The sequence below is a fragment of the Branchiostoma lanceolatum genome, chromosome 4, assembly GCF_035083965.1.
Source record: "Branchiostoma lanceolatum isolate klBraLanc5 chromosome 4, klBraLanc5.hap2, whole genome shotgun sequence".
Classification (NCBI taxonomy): Eukaryota; Metazoa; Chordata; class Leptocardii; order Amphioxiformes; family Branchiostomatidae; genus Branchiostoma; species Branchiostoma lanceolatum.
In genome coordinates, this window is record NC_089725.1 from 22,785,180 (window position 1) to 22,803,572 (window position 18,393).

The 18,393-nt window shown below is 40.9% G+C and overlaps 1 protein-coding gene across 2 annotated transcripts in view; it reads right to left on the reverse strand.

Annotated features, from left to right (window-relative positions):
* Window positions 1–11,799, reverse strand: part of LOC136433417 (xanthine dehydrogenase/oxidase-like) — a 79,692-nt gene extending 67,893 nt beyond the window's left edge. Inside the window, exons 1-19 of one of the 2 annotated variants that reach the window (XM_066425610.1) lie at window positions 11,524–11,799; window positions 9,336–9,393; window positions 7,712–7,808; window positions 6,244–6,352; window positions 5,947–6,073; window positions 5,494–5,555; window positions 4,826–5,080; window positions 4,619–4,699; window positions 4,261–4,402; window positions 3,865–4,032; window positions 3,482–3,558; window positions 3,009–3,215; window positions 2,588–2,772; window positions 2,090–2,252; window positions 1,777–1,851; window positions 1,444–1,561; window positions 1,100–1,151; window positions 704–830; window positions 207–329 (exon numbers count right to left, since the gene is read on the reverse strand). In XM_066425610.1, coding sequence (XP_066281707.1) covers window positions 207–329; window positions 704–830; window positions 1,100–1,151; window positions 1,444–1,561; window positions 1,777–1,851; window positions 2,090–2,252; window positions 2,588–2,772; window positions 3,009–3,215; window positions 3,482–3,558; window positions 3,865–4,032; window positions 4,261–4,402; window positions 4,619–4,699; window positions 4,826–5,080; window positions 5,494–5,555; window positions 5,947–6,073; window positions 6,244–6,352; window positions 7,712–7,808; window positions 9,336–9,393; window positions 11,524–11,583 — 2,286 coding nt within the window. In that variant the 5' untranslated portion in view covers window positions 11,584–11,799. The remainder of the gene's footprint in view (window positions 1–206; window positions 330–703; window positions 831–1,099; window positions 1,152–1,443; window positions 1,562–1,776; window positions 1,852–2,089; window positions 2,253–2,587; window positions 2,773–3,008; window positions 3,216–3,481; window positions 3,559–3,864; window positions 4,033–4,260; window positions 4,403–4,618; window positions 4,700–4,825; window positions 5,081–5,493; window positions 5,556–5,946; window positions 6,074–6,243; window positions 6,353–7,711; window positions 7,809–9,335; window positions 9,394–11,523) is intronic. The other variant, XM_066425609.1, reaches the window with a different exon arrangement.
* Between the last annotated feature and the right edge of the window lie 6,594 nt (window positions 11,800–18,393).

The following is an 18,393-nucleotide window of genomic DNA, read 5'->3' on the forward strand; positions in this document are numbered from 1 at the left end:
ATTCAACAAAAGAGGATTAGATGATTGTCCTTGTTATAATCAACAGAGTACTGTAATATTGTCCTATGTCAATTTAGCCAGCCATCAAGAGAACTGAAGGGGCTTAGGGCAATAACTTTGGAACTTCACTGGTTAGAATAGATCAAAACACTTTTCTTGCTCATGCTTTGGGTCAACACCCTACAATGTACATTCCATTGACAGACCTCAATTGTGATGATTTTTGGCTCCATGTCTTCATACTGCACCACCACTGCCTTAGCTGCCCGTTGTGCATGTGCCTGTGTGTCTGCCAGCACAGCACCTACTACCTGCCCAACACAGGTCACCTACATGGAGAAACAACACATCATAAGTTCTAACGTTAGGCATGTCTATTCTTATACTACATCCTGTAGCTTAGTTTAATCTACAGGGCTGCTTTATGCATTGCATTATTCATCAATTATATTTTGCAGCCATCACAGAACCTTCAAAATTTCACTTTCTTTAATTTATGATTATGAAGAACAAACATAGTGTTATATGAATTTGTTTTATATGATTGGTGTTAAACTATGGCAATATTACTGTAGTGGTTGCTGCAGTCAACTTCCGTTAGAAAGAATATCAATTTCATGAAAAAATTTCAACACCAAGGCATACAAGTAAAAGAGCCTTATCATGAATACATAACAAAATACCCCTGACTTTTGACAATTACCTTTTCAGAGGCGAAGACCTCCTCATCCAATACAACAGGTCCAGTGATGTTGGAGCCAGGCACATCCTCAGCACTGACAAATGTCTCCACACCAGGCATCTTCAATGCCTCACTGGGATCAATGGACCTGGAGAGTGGTGTCGATGGTATAAATTGTCAGATGCGATTAATTATTGCAAAAATACTTATATACAAGACATGCTCTATCCCATTACAAAGGGCATAGTGAAAATAGACTGGTACAAACCAGGATAACCAAGTTAGATCATCACAAAATCTCTTTCAATGATTTGGGCTGTTCAGAAGGTTTTAGAAATATCCCTGCTACGTTACATTTTAAAGACACTAAGTCACAGCAAGCCCAATCACTTACTGTTACAGGTAGCATCAACTTACACAATTTTGGCGTGAGCCTTTTTGCTGAGCACCAGTCCAAGATACAGCTCACCTGACAAGGACACAGTCAGTATGTTAGACAACAGGCAAGTATACATTGCTTACAGTTTTCGGCATTGATATCGACAGGTTAACAATGTAGCTAAACATACATGTATCTACCTACTTACACTACACATACACATAAACATACACAGTGCAATTTTTCTTAAGGTCCTAGTCCTAGTCCACTGCTCCGAGTACAGGATGTCTAAATACCCTCAACAGCTAAATATGTCAACAAACATCCACAGACAGCATGTTAAGTGGGCATAGTACTACCAGGCTGAGCATTCAATCCTCACCCTGTATGGGCGGCATGTCATCTGTGTACACTGCCTCCCCAGTCACCTGCTTCAGGGCAGACAGGTGCATGATGGGACGACCAACAGCATCCTCCCTTGCCTGACCTTCAGGAACCTCCTGCACAGACAGTTGGTAAAGGTCATTTCAATTTCCTATAGATTGAATCTCAGTAGACATGTTGCTTAATTTTCTTCTACCTTGATTATTCAAACTAACATAGTGTGTCATTTGTGTCATCTACCCTCATTCCTCCCACAGCGAAGACAGTTTAAAGGATTAGAAGAATGCAAAGCTAATTCTGTATATCCCCCCAACCACCAAGATCATGTTACCTGGTACATCTGTGCGCCGTGTGGTGGTTCCCTGTGGTACAGGCTGCAGGCACTTCTGTAGGGTGGGGGCACATCCTGAACACGAGAAAAGCAGAGAAACGGTAAGGAACAACAGCTCAAAGCTATCATTTTGGAACAAGGTCTCTGAAGTCTGAAATGTTAGACACATTCATGGTAAACCTGATGATTGGTCTTTGACAAAATGTGAATAATGTTCAGAGGCATGTTGTGTTGGTATTGAAGGTGTGGATATCACTACATCAAAGTAGAACAATAGGGTTGTATAGATAATAGGACCAGACAGCCACCCCACCTTGAGGTTCAGCCTCTGCTGTACAGACAGGAAGAACTTGAAGAAGAAGCTGGTGGTGAGGGTGCGGCGGAACTCCACCATGCCCCCTGGGACAGACGGGGGCAGGGGCAGGTCGTCCTCCAGACATGAGCAGGCCTCAGGAAGCAGATCATTGTCCCACTTCCTAATGATACAGACAAATAATACTGTACAACAATCAACATTGTACAGAATCCAGGTTGTTCTGTGTAATATAACCAGATGCTGCCATTCCGTGCCGCATGCTTGTAAAAACTAGTGTGTTAAGCCGAAGGGCAGTACAGAAAACTTTGAATTCCCACTTACAGTCTTGGAAATACTAGTAGCAAGCCATGAACGAAACAGGTCTGTACATGTATCCCCTAATGAATGCCTATGTGCACTTTTCTATTTCATATTCTTCCTCCTGTGATTCTTAAGCTCTTATACTCATTTATGTCAAGACAATGACAATACACAAAAGCAACTTCTATCACTCACAGTCCAATGAGCCTGTTGGCAGTGTTACAAGCCATGACGCTGGTGGGAGCCATTCCTCCAAATGACAGGGCAATGTCCTGAATAATGTCTGTCCCCTCCTCAATCTGGACCCTGAATGCTGCATTCACTATGGCAATGTCATCATCCCTCCTCTTTGCTTGCTTATAAGCCAGGAAGTACTCATTCTGAGGACAATAGATTGTAGATAGATAAATAAATGGTGCAATGTTGGATCAAAATTGAAATTAGTTAATAAAATTTTGTCCACTTGTATGAATGGATGGCTGTAATTTTTAATGACACATTAATTGACTTGTACATAGAGAAGGTATCTTTATTTTACTTTTGTATGCTGCAAGTAGGAAAGATTTTATTTGTGAAATTGTCTGAAAAAAATAGCTGCTATTTGAGAAGTACTCACCTCCTTTGTGAAAGGAACATCCAGAGACACCATGACTTCCTCAGGAGTAAGAGCAGTCTTCCTGTAACCCGGGAAGAAGGCATGGTCCATCTTGACGACACGGCTGCCTCCCTGGTGTGACATAGCAGTCACGGTGCAGCCAGCTGACAGGAAGATGGGGTTCAGGTCGGAGATGGGGCTGGCAGTCACGATGTTCCCTCCAATGCACTGTTGTTAGAAAAAAGTGTTTTCAATTCATTATGCTTAATTTTTTTTACTCTCAAGCTTTTGAAGTTAAAATTCAATGACATTGTTGATCAAATACACAGCACAAAGGGGTCACTACATGTATTTGCAAATATCCCCAGCAACAAAATGGACATCTATGACTGAAACTGCATCTTATTTTATCTTAACTGACATCTAGGTTTCTGGGTAGAAAAAAACCCTGTTCTTTCCCAGTGATGTGTCTAAGCTGTTAACATGAACCCTACCCCAACATTCCTGATCTGGTGGCCTGCAAACCACCTCAGCATCTCCACTATGGCAGCAAACAGTCTGGTCTGATGTTCTATTAACACAACAGATAAATCATTAAACATAGGGATTCAAAAAGGTTTGAATTATTAAAATTAGATTGACTTACATTTTGAATACTTAGTGAGGCTGTTACATGATGTAAGATACTCCAGTTGATTTACTACATTACTCAACTACACCTCTCAAATCTGTCTGTTTAAGGATGCTTTAAGCAATGATTTATACCACACATTGAAGCCAATGATCATAACAGTTCAGTTGTCCTTTACGTCAATGTTGACCATGGTAAAAACTGAATGAAACAAGATTGAAATTCTAGATATGTCAGATATGTTACCTGGAAGATCATGTATGGCCTCTGCCAGTGTGTCGTTCAGGTAAGTAAGGGTGCATCCAGCTCCAAATGTGATGCCATGTTCGGTGTATCTGTGGAAGTTGATCTCAGGCAGGTGTCCTGGTGCAATGATCAGGGGATATTCACAGTTCTTGAATTTCACCTCCACACCTACACAGAGACAATGTATTTTGTTATTCACTAGTACAATCTAAATTTTTGCTGTCTAGTGCACTACTGTAGTTTACTTTTCTAAACATGCACTTTGGAGATTCTTTGCACACCAAACTGAACTCAAAACCAATTTCCATCTTCAGGATGATTCATTATGGCTTGTACTGTTCTGCACCTCATATAAAGAACATCTATATAATCGTAAGTATCTCTTTTGATACACACCTATTTCTGAGTTCCCAATCACCAGCTTGGCACGTGGATTCTTTGCCTTCAGTTCTAGAACCTCCTTAAAAGTTGCAGGTTTGATCCAAGTGACTCGCTCTCCCGCAAACTTCAGGGTTGTTTGCTCACTGCTCTCGGTTTTCTATATTAGGACATAAGGGTAAAGACAGGATAAAACTTGTGATACTTGAAAAAAAAAAACATGGCACAAATGACAGTGCAGAAAGACATGACAGACCATGTCCCTTATGGCACATATTGGTACAGGTAACAAGACACTGGATCTAAACCGATAGATGCAACTTTTTGATTAACCTATGAATACTTGAAAACAACGATAAGAAATGATGCCATGTACCATCAGCTCTGGTGGAAAGATAGGTTCTTGGGTAGGGTCAAGAGGCTGGAACTCTGACACCTGGAACAGCTCTTTGGACACCTGAGGGTAAGTAAAAGTAGACATGTAAAAAACAATTTAATTGTTTGAGTATGAGAAAAGCAGGAGAGTAGCAGTATCATACAGCATAATGATGCTTATCAACATCGTCTTAGCAGCATGACTCACATCCTCATTCCATCCATTCCCAGTATCTCCATTGGTTGCCTGTCCATTGACTGCATGTCCGTTTGATGTCTGTCCATTGGTTGCCTGTCCATTGACTGCATGTCCATTTGATGTCTGTCCATTGGTTGCTTGTCCATTGACTGCATGTCCATTTGATGCCTGTCCATTGGCTGCTTGTCCATTGGCTGCCTGTCCATTTTGACCATTACGGCAGCAGCCATTCCCTGCCATCCCACCACAGCAGCCTTGGAACTCCTGGAAAGTGAGCAAAAGCAGAGTGAATGAAAGTAGGAATATCTCTTCCTACTACTTATCACCATCCAACATACATGTCCCTGGAAATTCATTCACACAAAATGGGAGAAAAATAGCCCCAGTACTGAACTCTATCTGTATAGAGGAAAATCTAAGTCTGTTTCTGGGGATGACAACCATTGACAAACCTATACTGTATACAGACCTGTCCTTGGTGCTGAATGCTATGTACATGTGAATACACCTATCTCTAGAGCTAAATATCATTTAGACACATTCAAACAAATTTGTGCTTTGCACTAGATGCCACACACACACACACATACACACATACACACAAAGGGGGGAGGGCAGAGAAAGAGAGAGAGAGAGATGTCCCTGGTACTGAATGCCATCCACACATGTATCTGTACCTTAGTGAAAGTCTTGTATCCCTCCAGAATTGGTCTGTAGCCAGTGCACCTGCAGAGGTTACCTGGGCAGTGGAAACAATATACATGAATGGCGCAATTTGCATCCCTGTACTTCTGAGACTCTTGTCATAGATTGATATCTGTCTGGTTAGTATGGAATATTGCATAGGCAGAAGTGCTGAAGAAAGACTTACAAGGGGACTTCAGAACTCCATGAAAGTCCACTGCCAAACAGACAGGAACATATAAAGCTTAGATAGTCTTTCAAGTCAGGTCTAGCAGAAGAGTTGACATGAGCAGAAGACACCTGAGATAGCAGAAGTGACAGATTTCAATTGAAGGAAAAGTTGCAGAAAAGTGCACACAAAATAGTCAATCTGACAGATCTGCAAACTTCAAAATATGCATATCGCAATGACAGATCTCATAGAATCTTCATGATGCACTATTCACCCTGAAAAGCTGCCTCCAGCTGCTCCATGTTGGGCGTAGGGTGGTTGCGCAGTAAGGTGTACATCGACATGACAATCCCTGGGGTGCAGAACCCACACTGGGACCCATGGGCCTTGGCAAGCCTCTCCTGGAAACAAGACAAGAATAAGTAACAGGGAAAGATACACTTAACAGGCAACTACCAGATTATATGCATACTCTACTGATGATAGTAGGTTTAGCTTCAAATGAGATTTTGTATAGACACTGATTTTACTACCCGGTAGATCATTACTGTGGACAACATAAGAAGCTGACCTGTACAGGGTGCAGCCTGGTCCTGGTGCTGCCGATCCCCTCCACTGTGGTGACAGCTGCACCGTGTAGGGAGCAAATAGGAGCCAGGCAGGCATTCACAGCAAGGTGACTGGGCAATACTCAGGAAAATAATAATCCTTTATACTGTTCAACGGTTAGGCTGGATAGATTGATGTCCACACAGAGCCATGACTTGGGCAAGACTGAGCAAGGGACACATGTATCCCTCTGCCTTATTGGGCCTACATGTAATTCACATTGTCCTACCCTCTACACTGTATTAATGACAGTCACATTGTTGCCTTTATCACCTTTGATCTAGTACTGATCAAACCCCAAAGTCCACAAAAGTATATTATTAGCCTTTACTGCACTGAGGTCAAGTTCAGTCCACAATATTGCATAACCCATGCTTCTCAAAGCGTTCAAACTCAAGACACTAAGACACACCCTTTGTCACCCAAAGAAGTTTCGCGATAATGTTACATCCACATGTAATATTTGTATTATGAGATTAACTCAAAGGCTAAGTCACTAAATTGTAAATAGAAAAGTTTCACGAATAGTTTGCAATGACCATCGCCACTATAGAGTTAGTTTATGTTAATGAGATGACATCATAGTAGTTAGAATGACATCATAGTTTGAGATAACATCCTCAATCCTTTCCATCCTTGCTCTGTGGTGGTTGTTGTGTGAATAAAGCTCCTTCAAGTTGAGTTGCAATTCCACACCCGAGTCGCTAATTTGCATCTCTTGGCCACTAAGTGGCGCATATTGTTTAGCCTGCCTCCCCACCCTCTCTCAGAACAGGTATGGGCTACTGGAAAAACAGGACTGGTAGATGATAACAATCATCAATGGTTATGCCCAAAGGACTCATTCCCAGAGATTTTCATGGAAGGGGTGGGTCTTGAATTGGTCTGCCCTATTGTCTTTTCCGGACGGAAAGAGAGATAAGAGGCATGTACCATAAATACTTAGTGACACTCAAAGCTAGCAAGTAAATATTTTGCCACTCCTGCTACTTATATGGCACTAGATACAGCAAACAAAAGCAGCCTGGCATGTTTGGATTAGTTTAGTTAGTTAAAATCCTCCCACACCATTGTTGATGTATAGGGCGGTGCCCATCTCCGTTTCATAGCCCTGGGCCACACTTGTGGTGCTGCACTGTAGCAGGGGGCTAGTCCACTGGCAGTGAAGTGTGTTTAACTTCCATACTGTTTCAGAAGTATGTACCATTTTTATAAAGTCTTTGGTATGACTCAATGCGCCTCTTGTCCAGAAGTGCCCTAACCCGGGGCTTGAACCCGGGCCTTCTGGTCCAAGTAATTTGAACCAGATGTGGTGAGAGGCAGAAAGCGCAGACCACTACACCACAGGGACACCCGGCATGTTTGGATACAAGTGTTTAAAATACGATAGTGCATGTCCATAACTTTAGTAGTATGGTAGAAAAGGATACAGCACTTTCCTCTGTGTGGGGTTGTATCTGGACACCATGACAGTGCAGGCTCCACAGCCGCCTTCGCCGCATCCCAGCTTCGCTCCCGTCAGGCGTACTGTTCAATTGTTATGGAATCTCTACAACAGATTGATCCACTTCCACACATAACCGACCCTATTTTTCCATACGCAAGAGCATTAGTTTTTTCCATTTTCGCGATGATTGCGAAAATGGATATTGAGACGGGATCATATGATGGGTGCGTAAACCGACCGACCATGGTACGATCTTGATTAACCCTGCAGCCAAGTACTACGTAATAAAATCGTAAGGTGTCGCTTTTGATAGAGTTGTGATACAGTATCCCGGATGTAAAACATGCATCGAAAATTACATGCGATCCATGGATCTTGGAAGGTAGTACATTACATCCATGTTTTCATACATGGCCATATTACATCTATACCACAAAACTGAAGAAACTAGTTTTGTCAAGAAAATGACAAAAAATTTTACCATGCATAGAGGTTTTACCATTATATACCTTTAAAGTAGTGTGCCAGAATGGCTTGTACCACTAGCTCGTCGTGGAAGGTCGTGACGTGTGGACTCGAAGGTCTTCGGTTCGAATCCGTCAGGGGAAGGTTTTTTTCTTTTTTTCTTTTCAAACATCCGTCTGATGTATACAACGTCTTTGTATTATGATCTTAGATCCAAACCATGCCTCGATTTTTTTTATTGTTCATTATAACGGAAAACACCATTCAACGGAGCTTCTACGTATGGTTGATTGGTTGGTTGGTTGGTTGCTTGGTAAATGTACAACCATAATTTGGACCCGTGCCATGTCATTTATACCTCATGTATGTCATTTCTGCCTTCATTTTCCAAAGGTGTACTATACGTTATAATAAGAATTAAGGGCTAGGGTGATTGAGATTAAGGGTTATAATGACAGATTAAGGGAAAGGGCAACGGATTAGGGGCTGTGGTGATGGATTAATGGATATGCTGACGGATCAAGTGTAAGGCTGACGGATTAAGAGCTATGTTGACAGATTAAGGGTTATATTGACGGATTAAAGGTCATGGTGATGGATTAAGGGTAAGGTGGACACATTAAGTGAAAGGGTAACGAATTAGGGTCTCTGGTGATGGATTAAGATTTATGCTGTCGGATTAAAGTTTATAACCACGGATGTAGGGTAAAGGTGACGGATTAAGAGCTAAAGGGACAGATTAAGGGCTATGGTGACATATCATGGGCAATGCTGAGGGATTAAAGGCTTTCATGACGGATTAAGGGCAAGGGTGACGGATTAAGGGTTATCCTGTGGGATTTAAGTTTATGTTAACGGATTAAGGGCTAGGGTGACGGATTAAGAATATCACATCCCGTTATAATATACTCCTCAACTAACCACGTGTACATAATCATGTTCATTGAGCGAAAATGGCAGCTTTTTGCAAAAGCACTTGTTTTATATGAGGTGTCTTTTTATTGGAATTTATGATGGATTGATCGACTATGGATAATTGTACAAGTGTTAGGAGGAGTGATTGAATTAGCTAATACATCTTCAAATAAATTTACGGTACACATAGACACCCTTCAGGATAAAAGTTATTTTCAGAAGGATACATTTTGTCCTCAGGTAGGTCAACAGTGTCATCTCTGGGTCTACATCCTGGTCCACAACCTGTGGTGGAAAGAAATCTTTATTGTGTCACCAGAACATCTTCGAGCAAAAGGTTAGGCATATGCATATATCAGGACTTGTTCTTAGTTGTAACATACAATCCTGACTTTAACTTGAAACTAGTTCTTCATAATGGCTCAAGTGTTTCTTCTGGATATTTTGAGTACTTCAATATTTTGATGACAGATTACCCACAGTTACTAGTATGGCAAATGTTCCAGGCTTCACCCTCCATTATGAAACTTCTGTCATCTAAAGCGAAAATGTCTGACTTACACTATTAGTGCATACTTTGAATTAATTCACTTATCATGTACCTAAATGTACATTGATTTTGGAATAGCAAACCCTCTGTCAATGACAAAATCATAATTTATCTGATTAATATTGTGCTATTTGCCATGCTATGATTCTTAGTAAATGTCATTTTGAAATCATTTTTACTCTGACTTTACATAGTGTTACAAAATTTATCCTTTTCCTTATTGACATGATGTCCATTACAACCATGGGTAGTGGGTACAAAGGAATGTTTACTTACCACCCTACTGGTACGTGTACACATCAGAGGAATGTGTAAGACATTAACAACATTAATTTCAAAGGTCAATTTACAACATTATCAAGGCACATGCCTTGTCAAAACACAGGGACAGACTTCTGGACTGATGATAAAAAAAGCTTTGGACATCGAAAATACTGGTTAACGTAAAAGAGTTAGTTAAAGTGAAGAACTTGGATATCGAAAAAAAGATTCAGGTTTCTTGTAAACATGCATCAGGTCTAATTTGGTTACCTGGTATCTAGCTATAGCCTGGAGTGCAGCCTTGTCAGCCTTGGTCCGCCAAGGAAGTAGTGACCCTTGGGAGTAGCCTGGAATCCAGACCTATTATAGCTCCCCAGTCTCTCTACCTCTCTGGAGCTATAATAGGTCTGGATTCCAGGCTACCTTGGGAGTGGACCAAAACTGCCAAGGCTTTTACTCCAGGCTAATGTAGCCCTGAAGCGGAAAAGAAGCTACCATGTCCACTGCTAGCACCAAACTAGGCACAGCCTCATTACTCGAAAGGGTACCTACTGGCTGAACTTCAAGGTGAATATTCAATATTATACATCCCTTCAGCTAAATACTGGCAACTAGTCTGACCCTTTTGTGCTGGCACCATCCCACTTCTACTCCCCTAAGTTATTAAGATTGATGTGTTTTTGTGGGCCTCCCTAGTGACCAAGCTACTTTGACCCTAGTCTAGGGTTATGCAACCATGTGATGGCTAACAGATGAGCAAAGAAGGAGCCTATCCAGAACTGATAAACATTGCGTATTCCCATTCCACCCATGACTCATGAAACTTTGACAACTATTACTGAACTATGCAAACCATGATCATGAAACTAGGGCAAAAATTAAAACTACGTAGATTTAACATGATTTAACCAAGGAGGTTTAAACCTCCTTGATTTAAATCAAGGCTAACGGACATGACTACAGAGCTGGTGGCTTGTTTCTAGGCAGTACCACTGTGAGGCAGTACGGTACAATGGGCGTGATAGCAGGGGCAAAGCCCAGGGGAGGTATGGGCGGGACAGGTTTATTCTAATAGTTCAATTAGCTACTGTTGTTTTAGTACAATAACTAATTGAACTATTAGCATAAACCTTGTCTTGAATTAACCTTCTTTTGAAGACTACGTCAAGACATCCTAGATTGTCTTACCTTCAGTAACATATCAATTCAGAGTTTTGGTATAGATATGGTTTTTCAATCCTTATCGTTAGTCACTGACGAAAGACAGCGGATGCTGAGTAACTATTTTTGGCGTGTCAATCATATGGCTTACTTAGAGTATCCAACCGAGGTTTTACTGAAAACATATTTTTGAGGCGAGTAGGGAGAGCGTTAGCAAACAAAAATACGTAAACAGCAAGTTAAGTTATCAAAGTTGATCAGAAAATGAAATATTTTGGAAGTCAATGATCAGACTTATTTCCTGATGCTCACTATCAGAGCGAACTATCCAAGGCCAGCCTAAATATCATTCCGAGAAAGGCTCCTTGTGCTACATGGAGGTAAGGGAGAGGTCGCTGACCTCTATCATTGACAGCAAAACAACATTCTGTGACGCAACTTACCTTTCTGCCATTGACGAAGAAAACAAGCTCTGGTTTCCCCTCAATTCCCGTCTCAGGCATGTTTTCCGCGGTTTGGTGACTGCTTTATTCTGCAAACTTTCGGCTGCGAAAGTAAATTGACCGCTAAACTGGAGTCCAGGTAGCTTCAGGTTAACAACTGCCCGCCGATATATGTGTGCAGTGGGCACGTAACCAAAGTCTGTCCCCCTAAACTAGATCAACCCGCCTGAAGCGGAACAATCGACTTTGGCAAACATTACAACTTGCCAACATGGAAGGTACGAATTTGAGCGATCGGGGGGACAAGGCTAGTATGTTGAGTTCGACACATTGCAACCGTTCCCATCTCATTTATGATGCCGTCAAAACATAAATAGATAATCATACAACTGGCTATTGTCAGATTTATTACATCACAAGTGGTTGTAGAGAAATTTGAATCAAGTAGCCGTTAACCCGTAGAGGCAATGGTAGAGTCTGTTAGCCTTGGTTAGCCGGAGGCGTGCCAATGGGCGTTCACCTGCATGCCACCTGTAATTGGTCAATCGTGCTACTCGTATGTGGGGCAGAGGCTAGGTTTTGGAAGTCAACATGTTGTGTACCGTTACCGTTCAGTATTTAAGACGACAAAACACTGGTTTGGGCACCCTCGTTAAGGTAGGGCGAGGAAGCGCATGAGCGTGTATGTCTAGTTACAAGAGGGCTGTTGTCAAAATGACAATTACTGGCGTTTGAGGAATCCGATGGAGAATTAGCCAGTAATTTTCTGTGGTAACAGCGGGTATGCTACACAGGTGAGAGATCACGTGATATGATCTTCAGGTGAGGAATGGGTAGACAATAGGCATGAAGGTGCGGTCGGCATTCGACGCTGAGTCCGGCACCAAGCAGGCTGCAAGAACGATGAAAATTTTGACTAAAAGGCTTCCATTGAGTTGAATTTCAGTACCAGTACCCTTTGCGTTAGAAATACCAGCTAATGCTGTTTGCCTAGCATACAGGCTTCGATGTCTTTCCCCCAATTTCATGAATCCAGGTGGGACACAGGTGCACAACGGAGTACCAAGGAGTTGACGGGTACTGGTACAGTAATGGTACAGCAAGGCTTCACTCCGTTACCAACAAGCATAACTAAGTTTTTGGAATGGCCTTTTGTATTTCAGAGATAGAAATCCCAGAGAAAGTTGGTTGTTCTGCAGAAAGGCTCTGGTGTACGTCCCCCATTTTTTGGCCTTCGGTAAACGGGAGGTTTTTTTAGGGGTTGTGTAGCTGGCAAACAACCTAGCTTAGTTGATTTAATCACACAGATTGTCTTGAGTGAAGAATGAGTACTATATAGTTGCTATGAGTGATACAGAAAATGTAATTTTTCCAATTTAACATCAAGAAGGCTAAGCTCAAACGTAATGTGTTCTAACGGGGGTTGCCCTAACTCATGACGCGCCCTAACACGTGACGGATTTTTTAGTAATCTTTTTATGCATAAGTACGCCGTGTTTGTGTCCACTGACTATGCTCATAAGAAAGGTAAATAAACCAAGTTCATGCACATAATTGTTATTTGCATTCAAAACATATCTGTACATATTTATTTCTTGTTTTGTCGAGAATAGTATTTTGACAATAATGATGGCAACGCTGAGAAGAGGGTCACTGCGTAGCTAGACGGCCTGGCACCTAAATATACGACCTGTGCCAAGCAGATAAACAACTATCATACACATAAGAAATATAACTTCATAAAACACAAAAAAATTGGGTCTTTAAGTGTTTGTTGAGAAGAAAACCGACCAAAGAAAACAACGTAAACATCGCCGCCGTCTGGCCACGTTGTTTTCCCGCCATTTTTTGGGGCCGCGATGGTGGCGGACGGCGATTCAACGCACAGCTTTGTAACGCTCTAACATGTGATTGGTACCGTCAATGAAAAGGAAACTGAATACAGAGATGGCTAAGATATTTCCCAATAAGTAGACGGAGTATTGTTGATGTAAAGCGGTGTCGTTTTTTCGTAATGATTTTGTAAGTCGGGTCGCATGCCAGACGTACGTCGGGCCGCGCGCACAGTGCGTAGTAGCCTATTTCCAGTGAAAACATGAGCTGGGATGCGCTGGATATAGCCCTTCTCACATGACGTGAGAAGTGCACACAGTCAAAATTTTCCGGTCAAAAGAAAGCTAGAATATAGCAGACTTCAAGCCTTATTTACATTTCCCAAACTTCATCACCAACTTCCAAAGAGAGCAAAATTACCAAAGCGTAATAAGTTAGGCACACTATCTGGCGTAGCACTAAATCAGAAGGTACATTCGTGAAAACGTCTCACAGCGTTTGTCGCTTCTAACGCGGAGCGTGAAGGGCCCATGAACAGTATGAATACATTTCTTGTCCAAGTTTGCTCTTTAGATGAATGTGTTCAAAATTCATTCATTAAAACATGACCATTCTCTGGCAACCAGCAATGGAGCGCCATGAGTTCGAGCGCGTTAAAAAACGTCACGTGTTTGGGCAGCTCCCGTTACTTTTACAAAACCTTATGTTACCCACCCGTGAAAAAACTCAATACAGAAACAAGAAAGAAATGCTGTATTATCAACAAGACGACATCAATTCAAAAATGTGTAGAAATTTGGTTTGTTTCGTATGTTCACAAGGTAATACAACACATAAGACTCATTACAATCTGTAAAACCATGTAACATTATTACAACAATGTTACTATACTATTCTGTTCCAATGAGGTTACTCTTTGGTTGTTCTAATGTTCTGAGAGTTGCTCCGTGAATGGTAACCTATGTGGGGAGCTTTCTTTGTGGCACAAGGGATTGGGAACCATGTTTCAGAATGCTACTGCCCATAACATCATTGGAGAAATTTCTTCAGAATCCTTCAGTACACCAATATTTAGATATGTTGCTCTTTCTGTTGCAACCAATGACATAAACTAGATGGCAATCAAAACTTAAACTGGGGAAATAAAAACAAAACAGTACAAACTGTGGGAATAAGAATTTAACCAAGAACTCAATGTCACCTTATTCTAGGAGATTTAAAGAAAATGTTCAGCTGTCTTTCTAATGAAAGATGATTTAATATTCATCAAATAATGATTGTAAGATTGCTTGATCAACAGCATTTTTTTTATCCCCACAGTATTTTATGTCTGTAATATGACTATACTGTCAGTCAGTCAAAAGGACTAGGACCTGATAACAACATTATACAACCTTGATAACTTAGGGTAACTGTTACATGTGGGTCCAGATTTCTTGGCTAAAATGAATTAGTTGTGAATATAATGATCATTGTTGGATACCTTCAATTGGTAAATCAGATGTCATCCAGAAATATTGCCATATGCTACTTCTAGTAGACTGAATGTTGGGATGGGTCTCAGGTTTGTTTATCCCTCGTGTAGAGGGGGAAGATAACTCTACACCTAACCAAATTGACATCAAGGCAAGTAGTCCATTCCAAGTCACCGCACGGATGTTTGTTGCCATTGTTTAGAATCAATCTGAAACTTTTGTAAGTATCTATAATCCACATTCCATAGTTTCCAATCATTTCGAAATATGTTTGCACTTTCTAATTGTTCCCACGTTGTCGTGGAATATTAAAAAAAATTATGGCACCGAGAACAATATTTTTGATACTTTCTAAAGATTGATTACATCCCCCTGCCTTTATTTCGAATTTCCTATCTTTTTTTCGAAAGAAGAAATTCACAGTCTGCTGTTAATTAGTTAGATTACACCCAAAAATAGACGTAGAAAGGCAGCGCTCACACCCCGCCGTGCTCTCACGGCCGGCCGGTCGGGAGTAACGTAAACAAACAGTTAACGGGTCTACCAACAGCACAACAATCCGAAAGAAACATTATCAGTGCCTAATCCCTTGGCTTCCCTATCAATCAAAACGAAAAATCTTGCAGAAACCAGCCAAATGCGATAGAAATAACAGAAAGTACTGACGGAAGTTGTAACAGTAGGCTGTCGCCCTCCCCACAGGCACGCCAGGACATGCTCTGGGACTAAACAACTGACCTTCAGCAATTCCCTGTCCCAGTGCAAATCAAAAACGTCAATCAGCCAACATGGTAAAGCATAGAGGCTTTATTGTTCCAGAGATGAAGAGTGTCAGATCGTGGATTTTGTTTCGCAATCAAAACTTCATGCTCGCGCTCCTGTTGTTGCATTCCCGGCAGACGGCATGACGCGGGCTGTTTGCAGGGGAACACGCTGTCAGAAATATCATTATGTATCTATCTTTCAACATATGTCGACAGAGTTTAAGATTTGAAGTAAATAGCCTAAGTATTACAGTATTTCAGTGCTACATTATTACTGTGAAATTTCGTATCTGTAATCATTTTACGTTGGTTTAAAGTATTTTCAAGGAGTTTGCCCCCCTACACAAAGAATAGATTCTCCCAAGTAGCGGCGGCCTTTCCGGCTATCCCTTTGTGTTGTGCCGAACGTCGGGCTAATTTGGCGTGGATTAACCTTTTGTTTTTGCTCATTACGTCTTGTACTTTGACCACTATCGGTTCCTGATCGTTAGCAACATTTGCTGGCCCTTTTAGAGTAGCAAAACTACAGTTGAATTGTGCTTATCTGGACTAGAGGAACTCGGAGACGGTGTCACGGCACAGTGACTTCCTGCTCGGTCGGCGGTCCACGCCCGATCCAAAACAGGCTTTGTTAGGATTAGCGGCTCGTTACAGGGGGCAAATGACCCATATCTTTATTTCGAAATGTTTCGAAAATTGAAACAAATCAATTCATATTTCAAATTTGTTTTGAAAAATGATCTCTTTTGACAGTAACTTTCGAAATGTTTGCAAATTCTTGAAACATTTTCTAAAACATGGTACTCTCATATTTACTTTTTTTCTAAACATTTGTTAATATTTATAACAGTTTATAATTATATAACAAATATTCGAAGATATTATAAATATCCCTAAAAACTCCGTGTGGTGACTTGGAATGGACTCTAAAAACTCCGTGTGGTGACTTGCCGTATAATTCAGCCATCTGTTTCTGTGATTTTGTAGCCATTATGACAAAAATTGTTGTGAAGGGATTTGACTTCATTCTACTTGAGAATCTTTTCAGTAATAACGAGACATTCAGATATGTTCAGTGCCAATACACAGATTATCACAAGGTGCAAAAGCTGTGCTGAAGCAGCAGTAACACATGGGGAGTTCCATGGACTTTGTTTACAAACATAGTAGACAGTGGTAGATAGTTTTGTTGCATTTGTATGCAAGTATAGTCATGTAGTTTCCTTTGTTTCTCCAACACCATCTCTCTTCTACAATGAACAGTCACTAACGCCAACTTTATTTCACACAGAAATGACTCCATTTTGCAACAAGGAACATGTTATACAAAAATACAGTTTTTTGGTTTGTTTTCTGTAAGTTGGAAGGTCACAAGTGATAGTTTTATATGGCGGACACAATATAGAAGTGCATGTTACTCTTCAAATGTTCATGTCTCCCTTTAACTGCACATGCCTGTAAATGAGTTAGGCCAAAGCTAATGATCTCCAGCACTTCCAGTAACAACTGTATAGCAGGTGATTTTTTGTAAAATCTTTCACAGCACCCAATAAAGATCACCCAATGGCCATACAACATACAGATATATATTGTGCATGATTATGTATTTCTATGAAGCAGAGATCATATGACAACAGGCTATCCTTACAATTCCACTCTCCAATATCTACACTGTTTAGCAACACCGAAGATGAGTAACTTGTTAAGTGACCCACAGGGTTTCTAATAATTTTGTCCTTTGCTTCTTCATATATCAGACATCTGTAGAATGGTGTAAGTTATGATTTTCTGCAACTTTCCTTTTCTTCATAATAGAGATTTACGACCTATAGATATGCTTTTAGGTCTTGCTTTAGGAGCACCACAACACCTTGACGCAATAGTTATCAGGAGAACAGTAAAAGCCAAACCGTAACTCATTGACAAGTAGGTCCTGATCTAAGGGTAGTTTGCAGTGTTTGAAAGTTGCATAATTATCAATATACATTGTACATGCATTCACCTCCATTTTTAATTGTTTTGTCCTTCGTTTGTGGCTGCAGGGAGCTAATGTGTGAACTATGTGCAAGAATGAAATTAAAGTGTCCTTCAGTTTGAGTCTACGAGCAGGCACAAATTAGTTGAAAAGGTCTTTGGTGGTAAACAAGGTCCATGTCAAGGTCGTGACACCCACAGGCCTGCTAAAACAAAAGGTGCCTTTGTCCCAACTGTTATACTTTGCAGATTAGAACAACAATTAATTGCAGAAGATTTGAAGAATTTCTTGACATCTCTTTGGAAAACAATCATAGCACTGGACTTATGCATGAGATCAAGCAACCTCCACACAATGTGATTTCTCACTTTTACGCAGAGAATTTTGAATCTTCCAGCCGGAAAATGCTTCCAAGGAGCAGGATCAATAGTGAGGATTGAGTGATACAATTAATGTGACATAAAAAGTAACCTATTTCAAAGAAAGCAGAGTCTACATTTTGATTCACAATAATGAACTATCAGCCCCTTTGGATTGCCAAATACAGACAACTATGGGTATGGCATGATCACTTCTATAATCATGCACGTTGTCATTATGACACTACATGTACGTGTACATGATCCTGTGCAGACGATTCGATAGTGCATGTAGAAATCCTGTGGTGCAATGAGTAGAAAGACACGTGTGTGCTTGATACTATTTGTCTAAAGATGGAGTGCAGATACCTCCAGGCCATGTTGCCATGTTTTGAACAAGATACTTATCAGGCTTTGTCAACCTGCATTGTTAAAACTTGTGAACATCTTTGAAGAATGAAAAG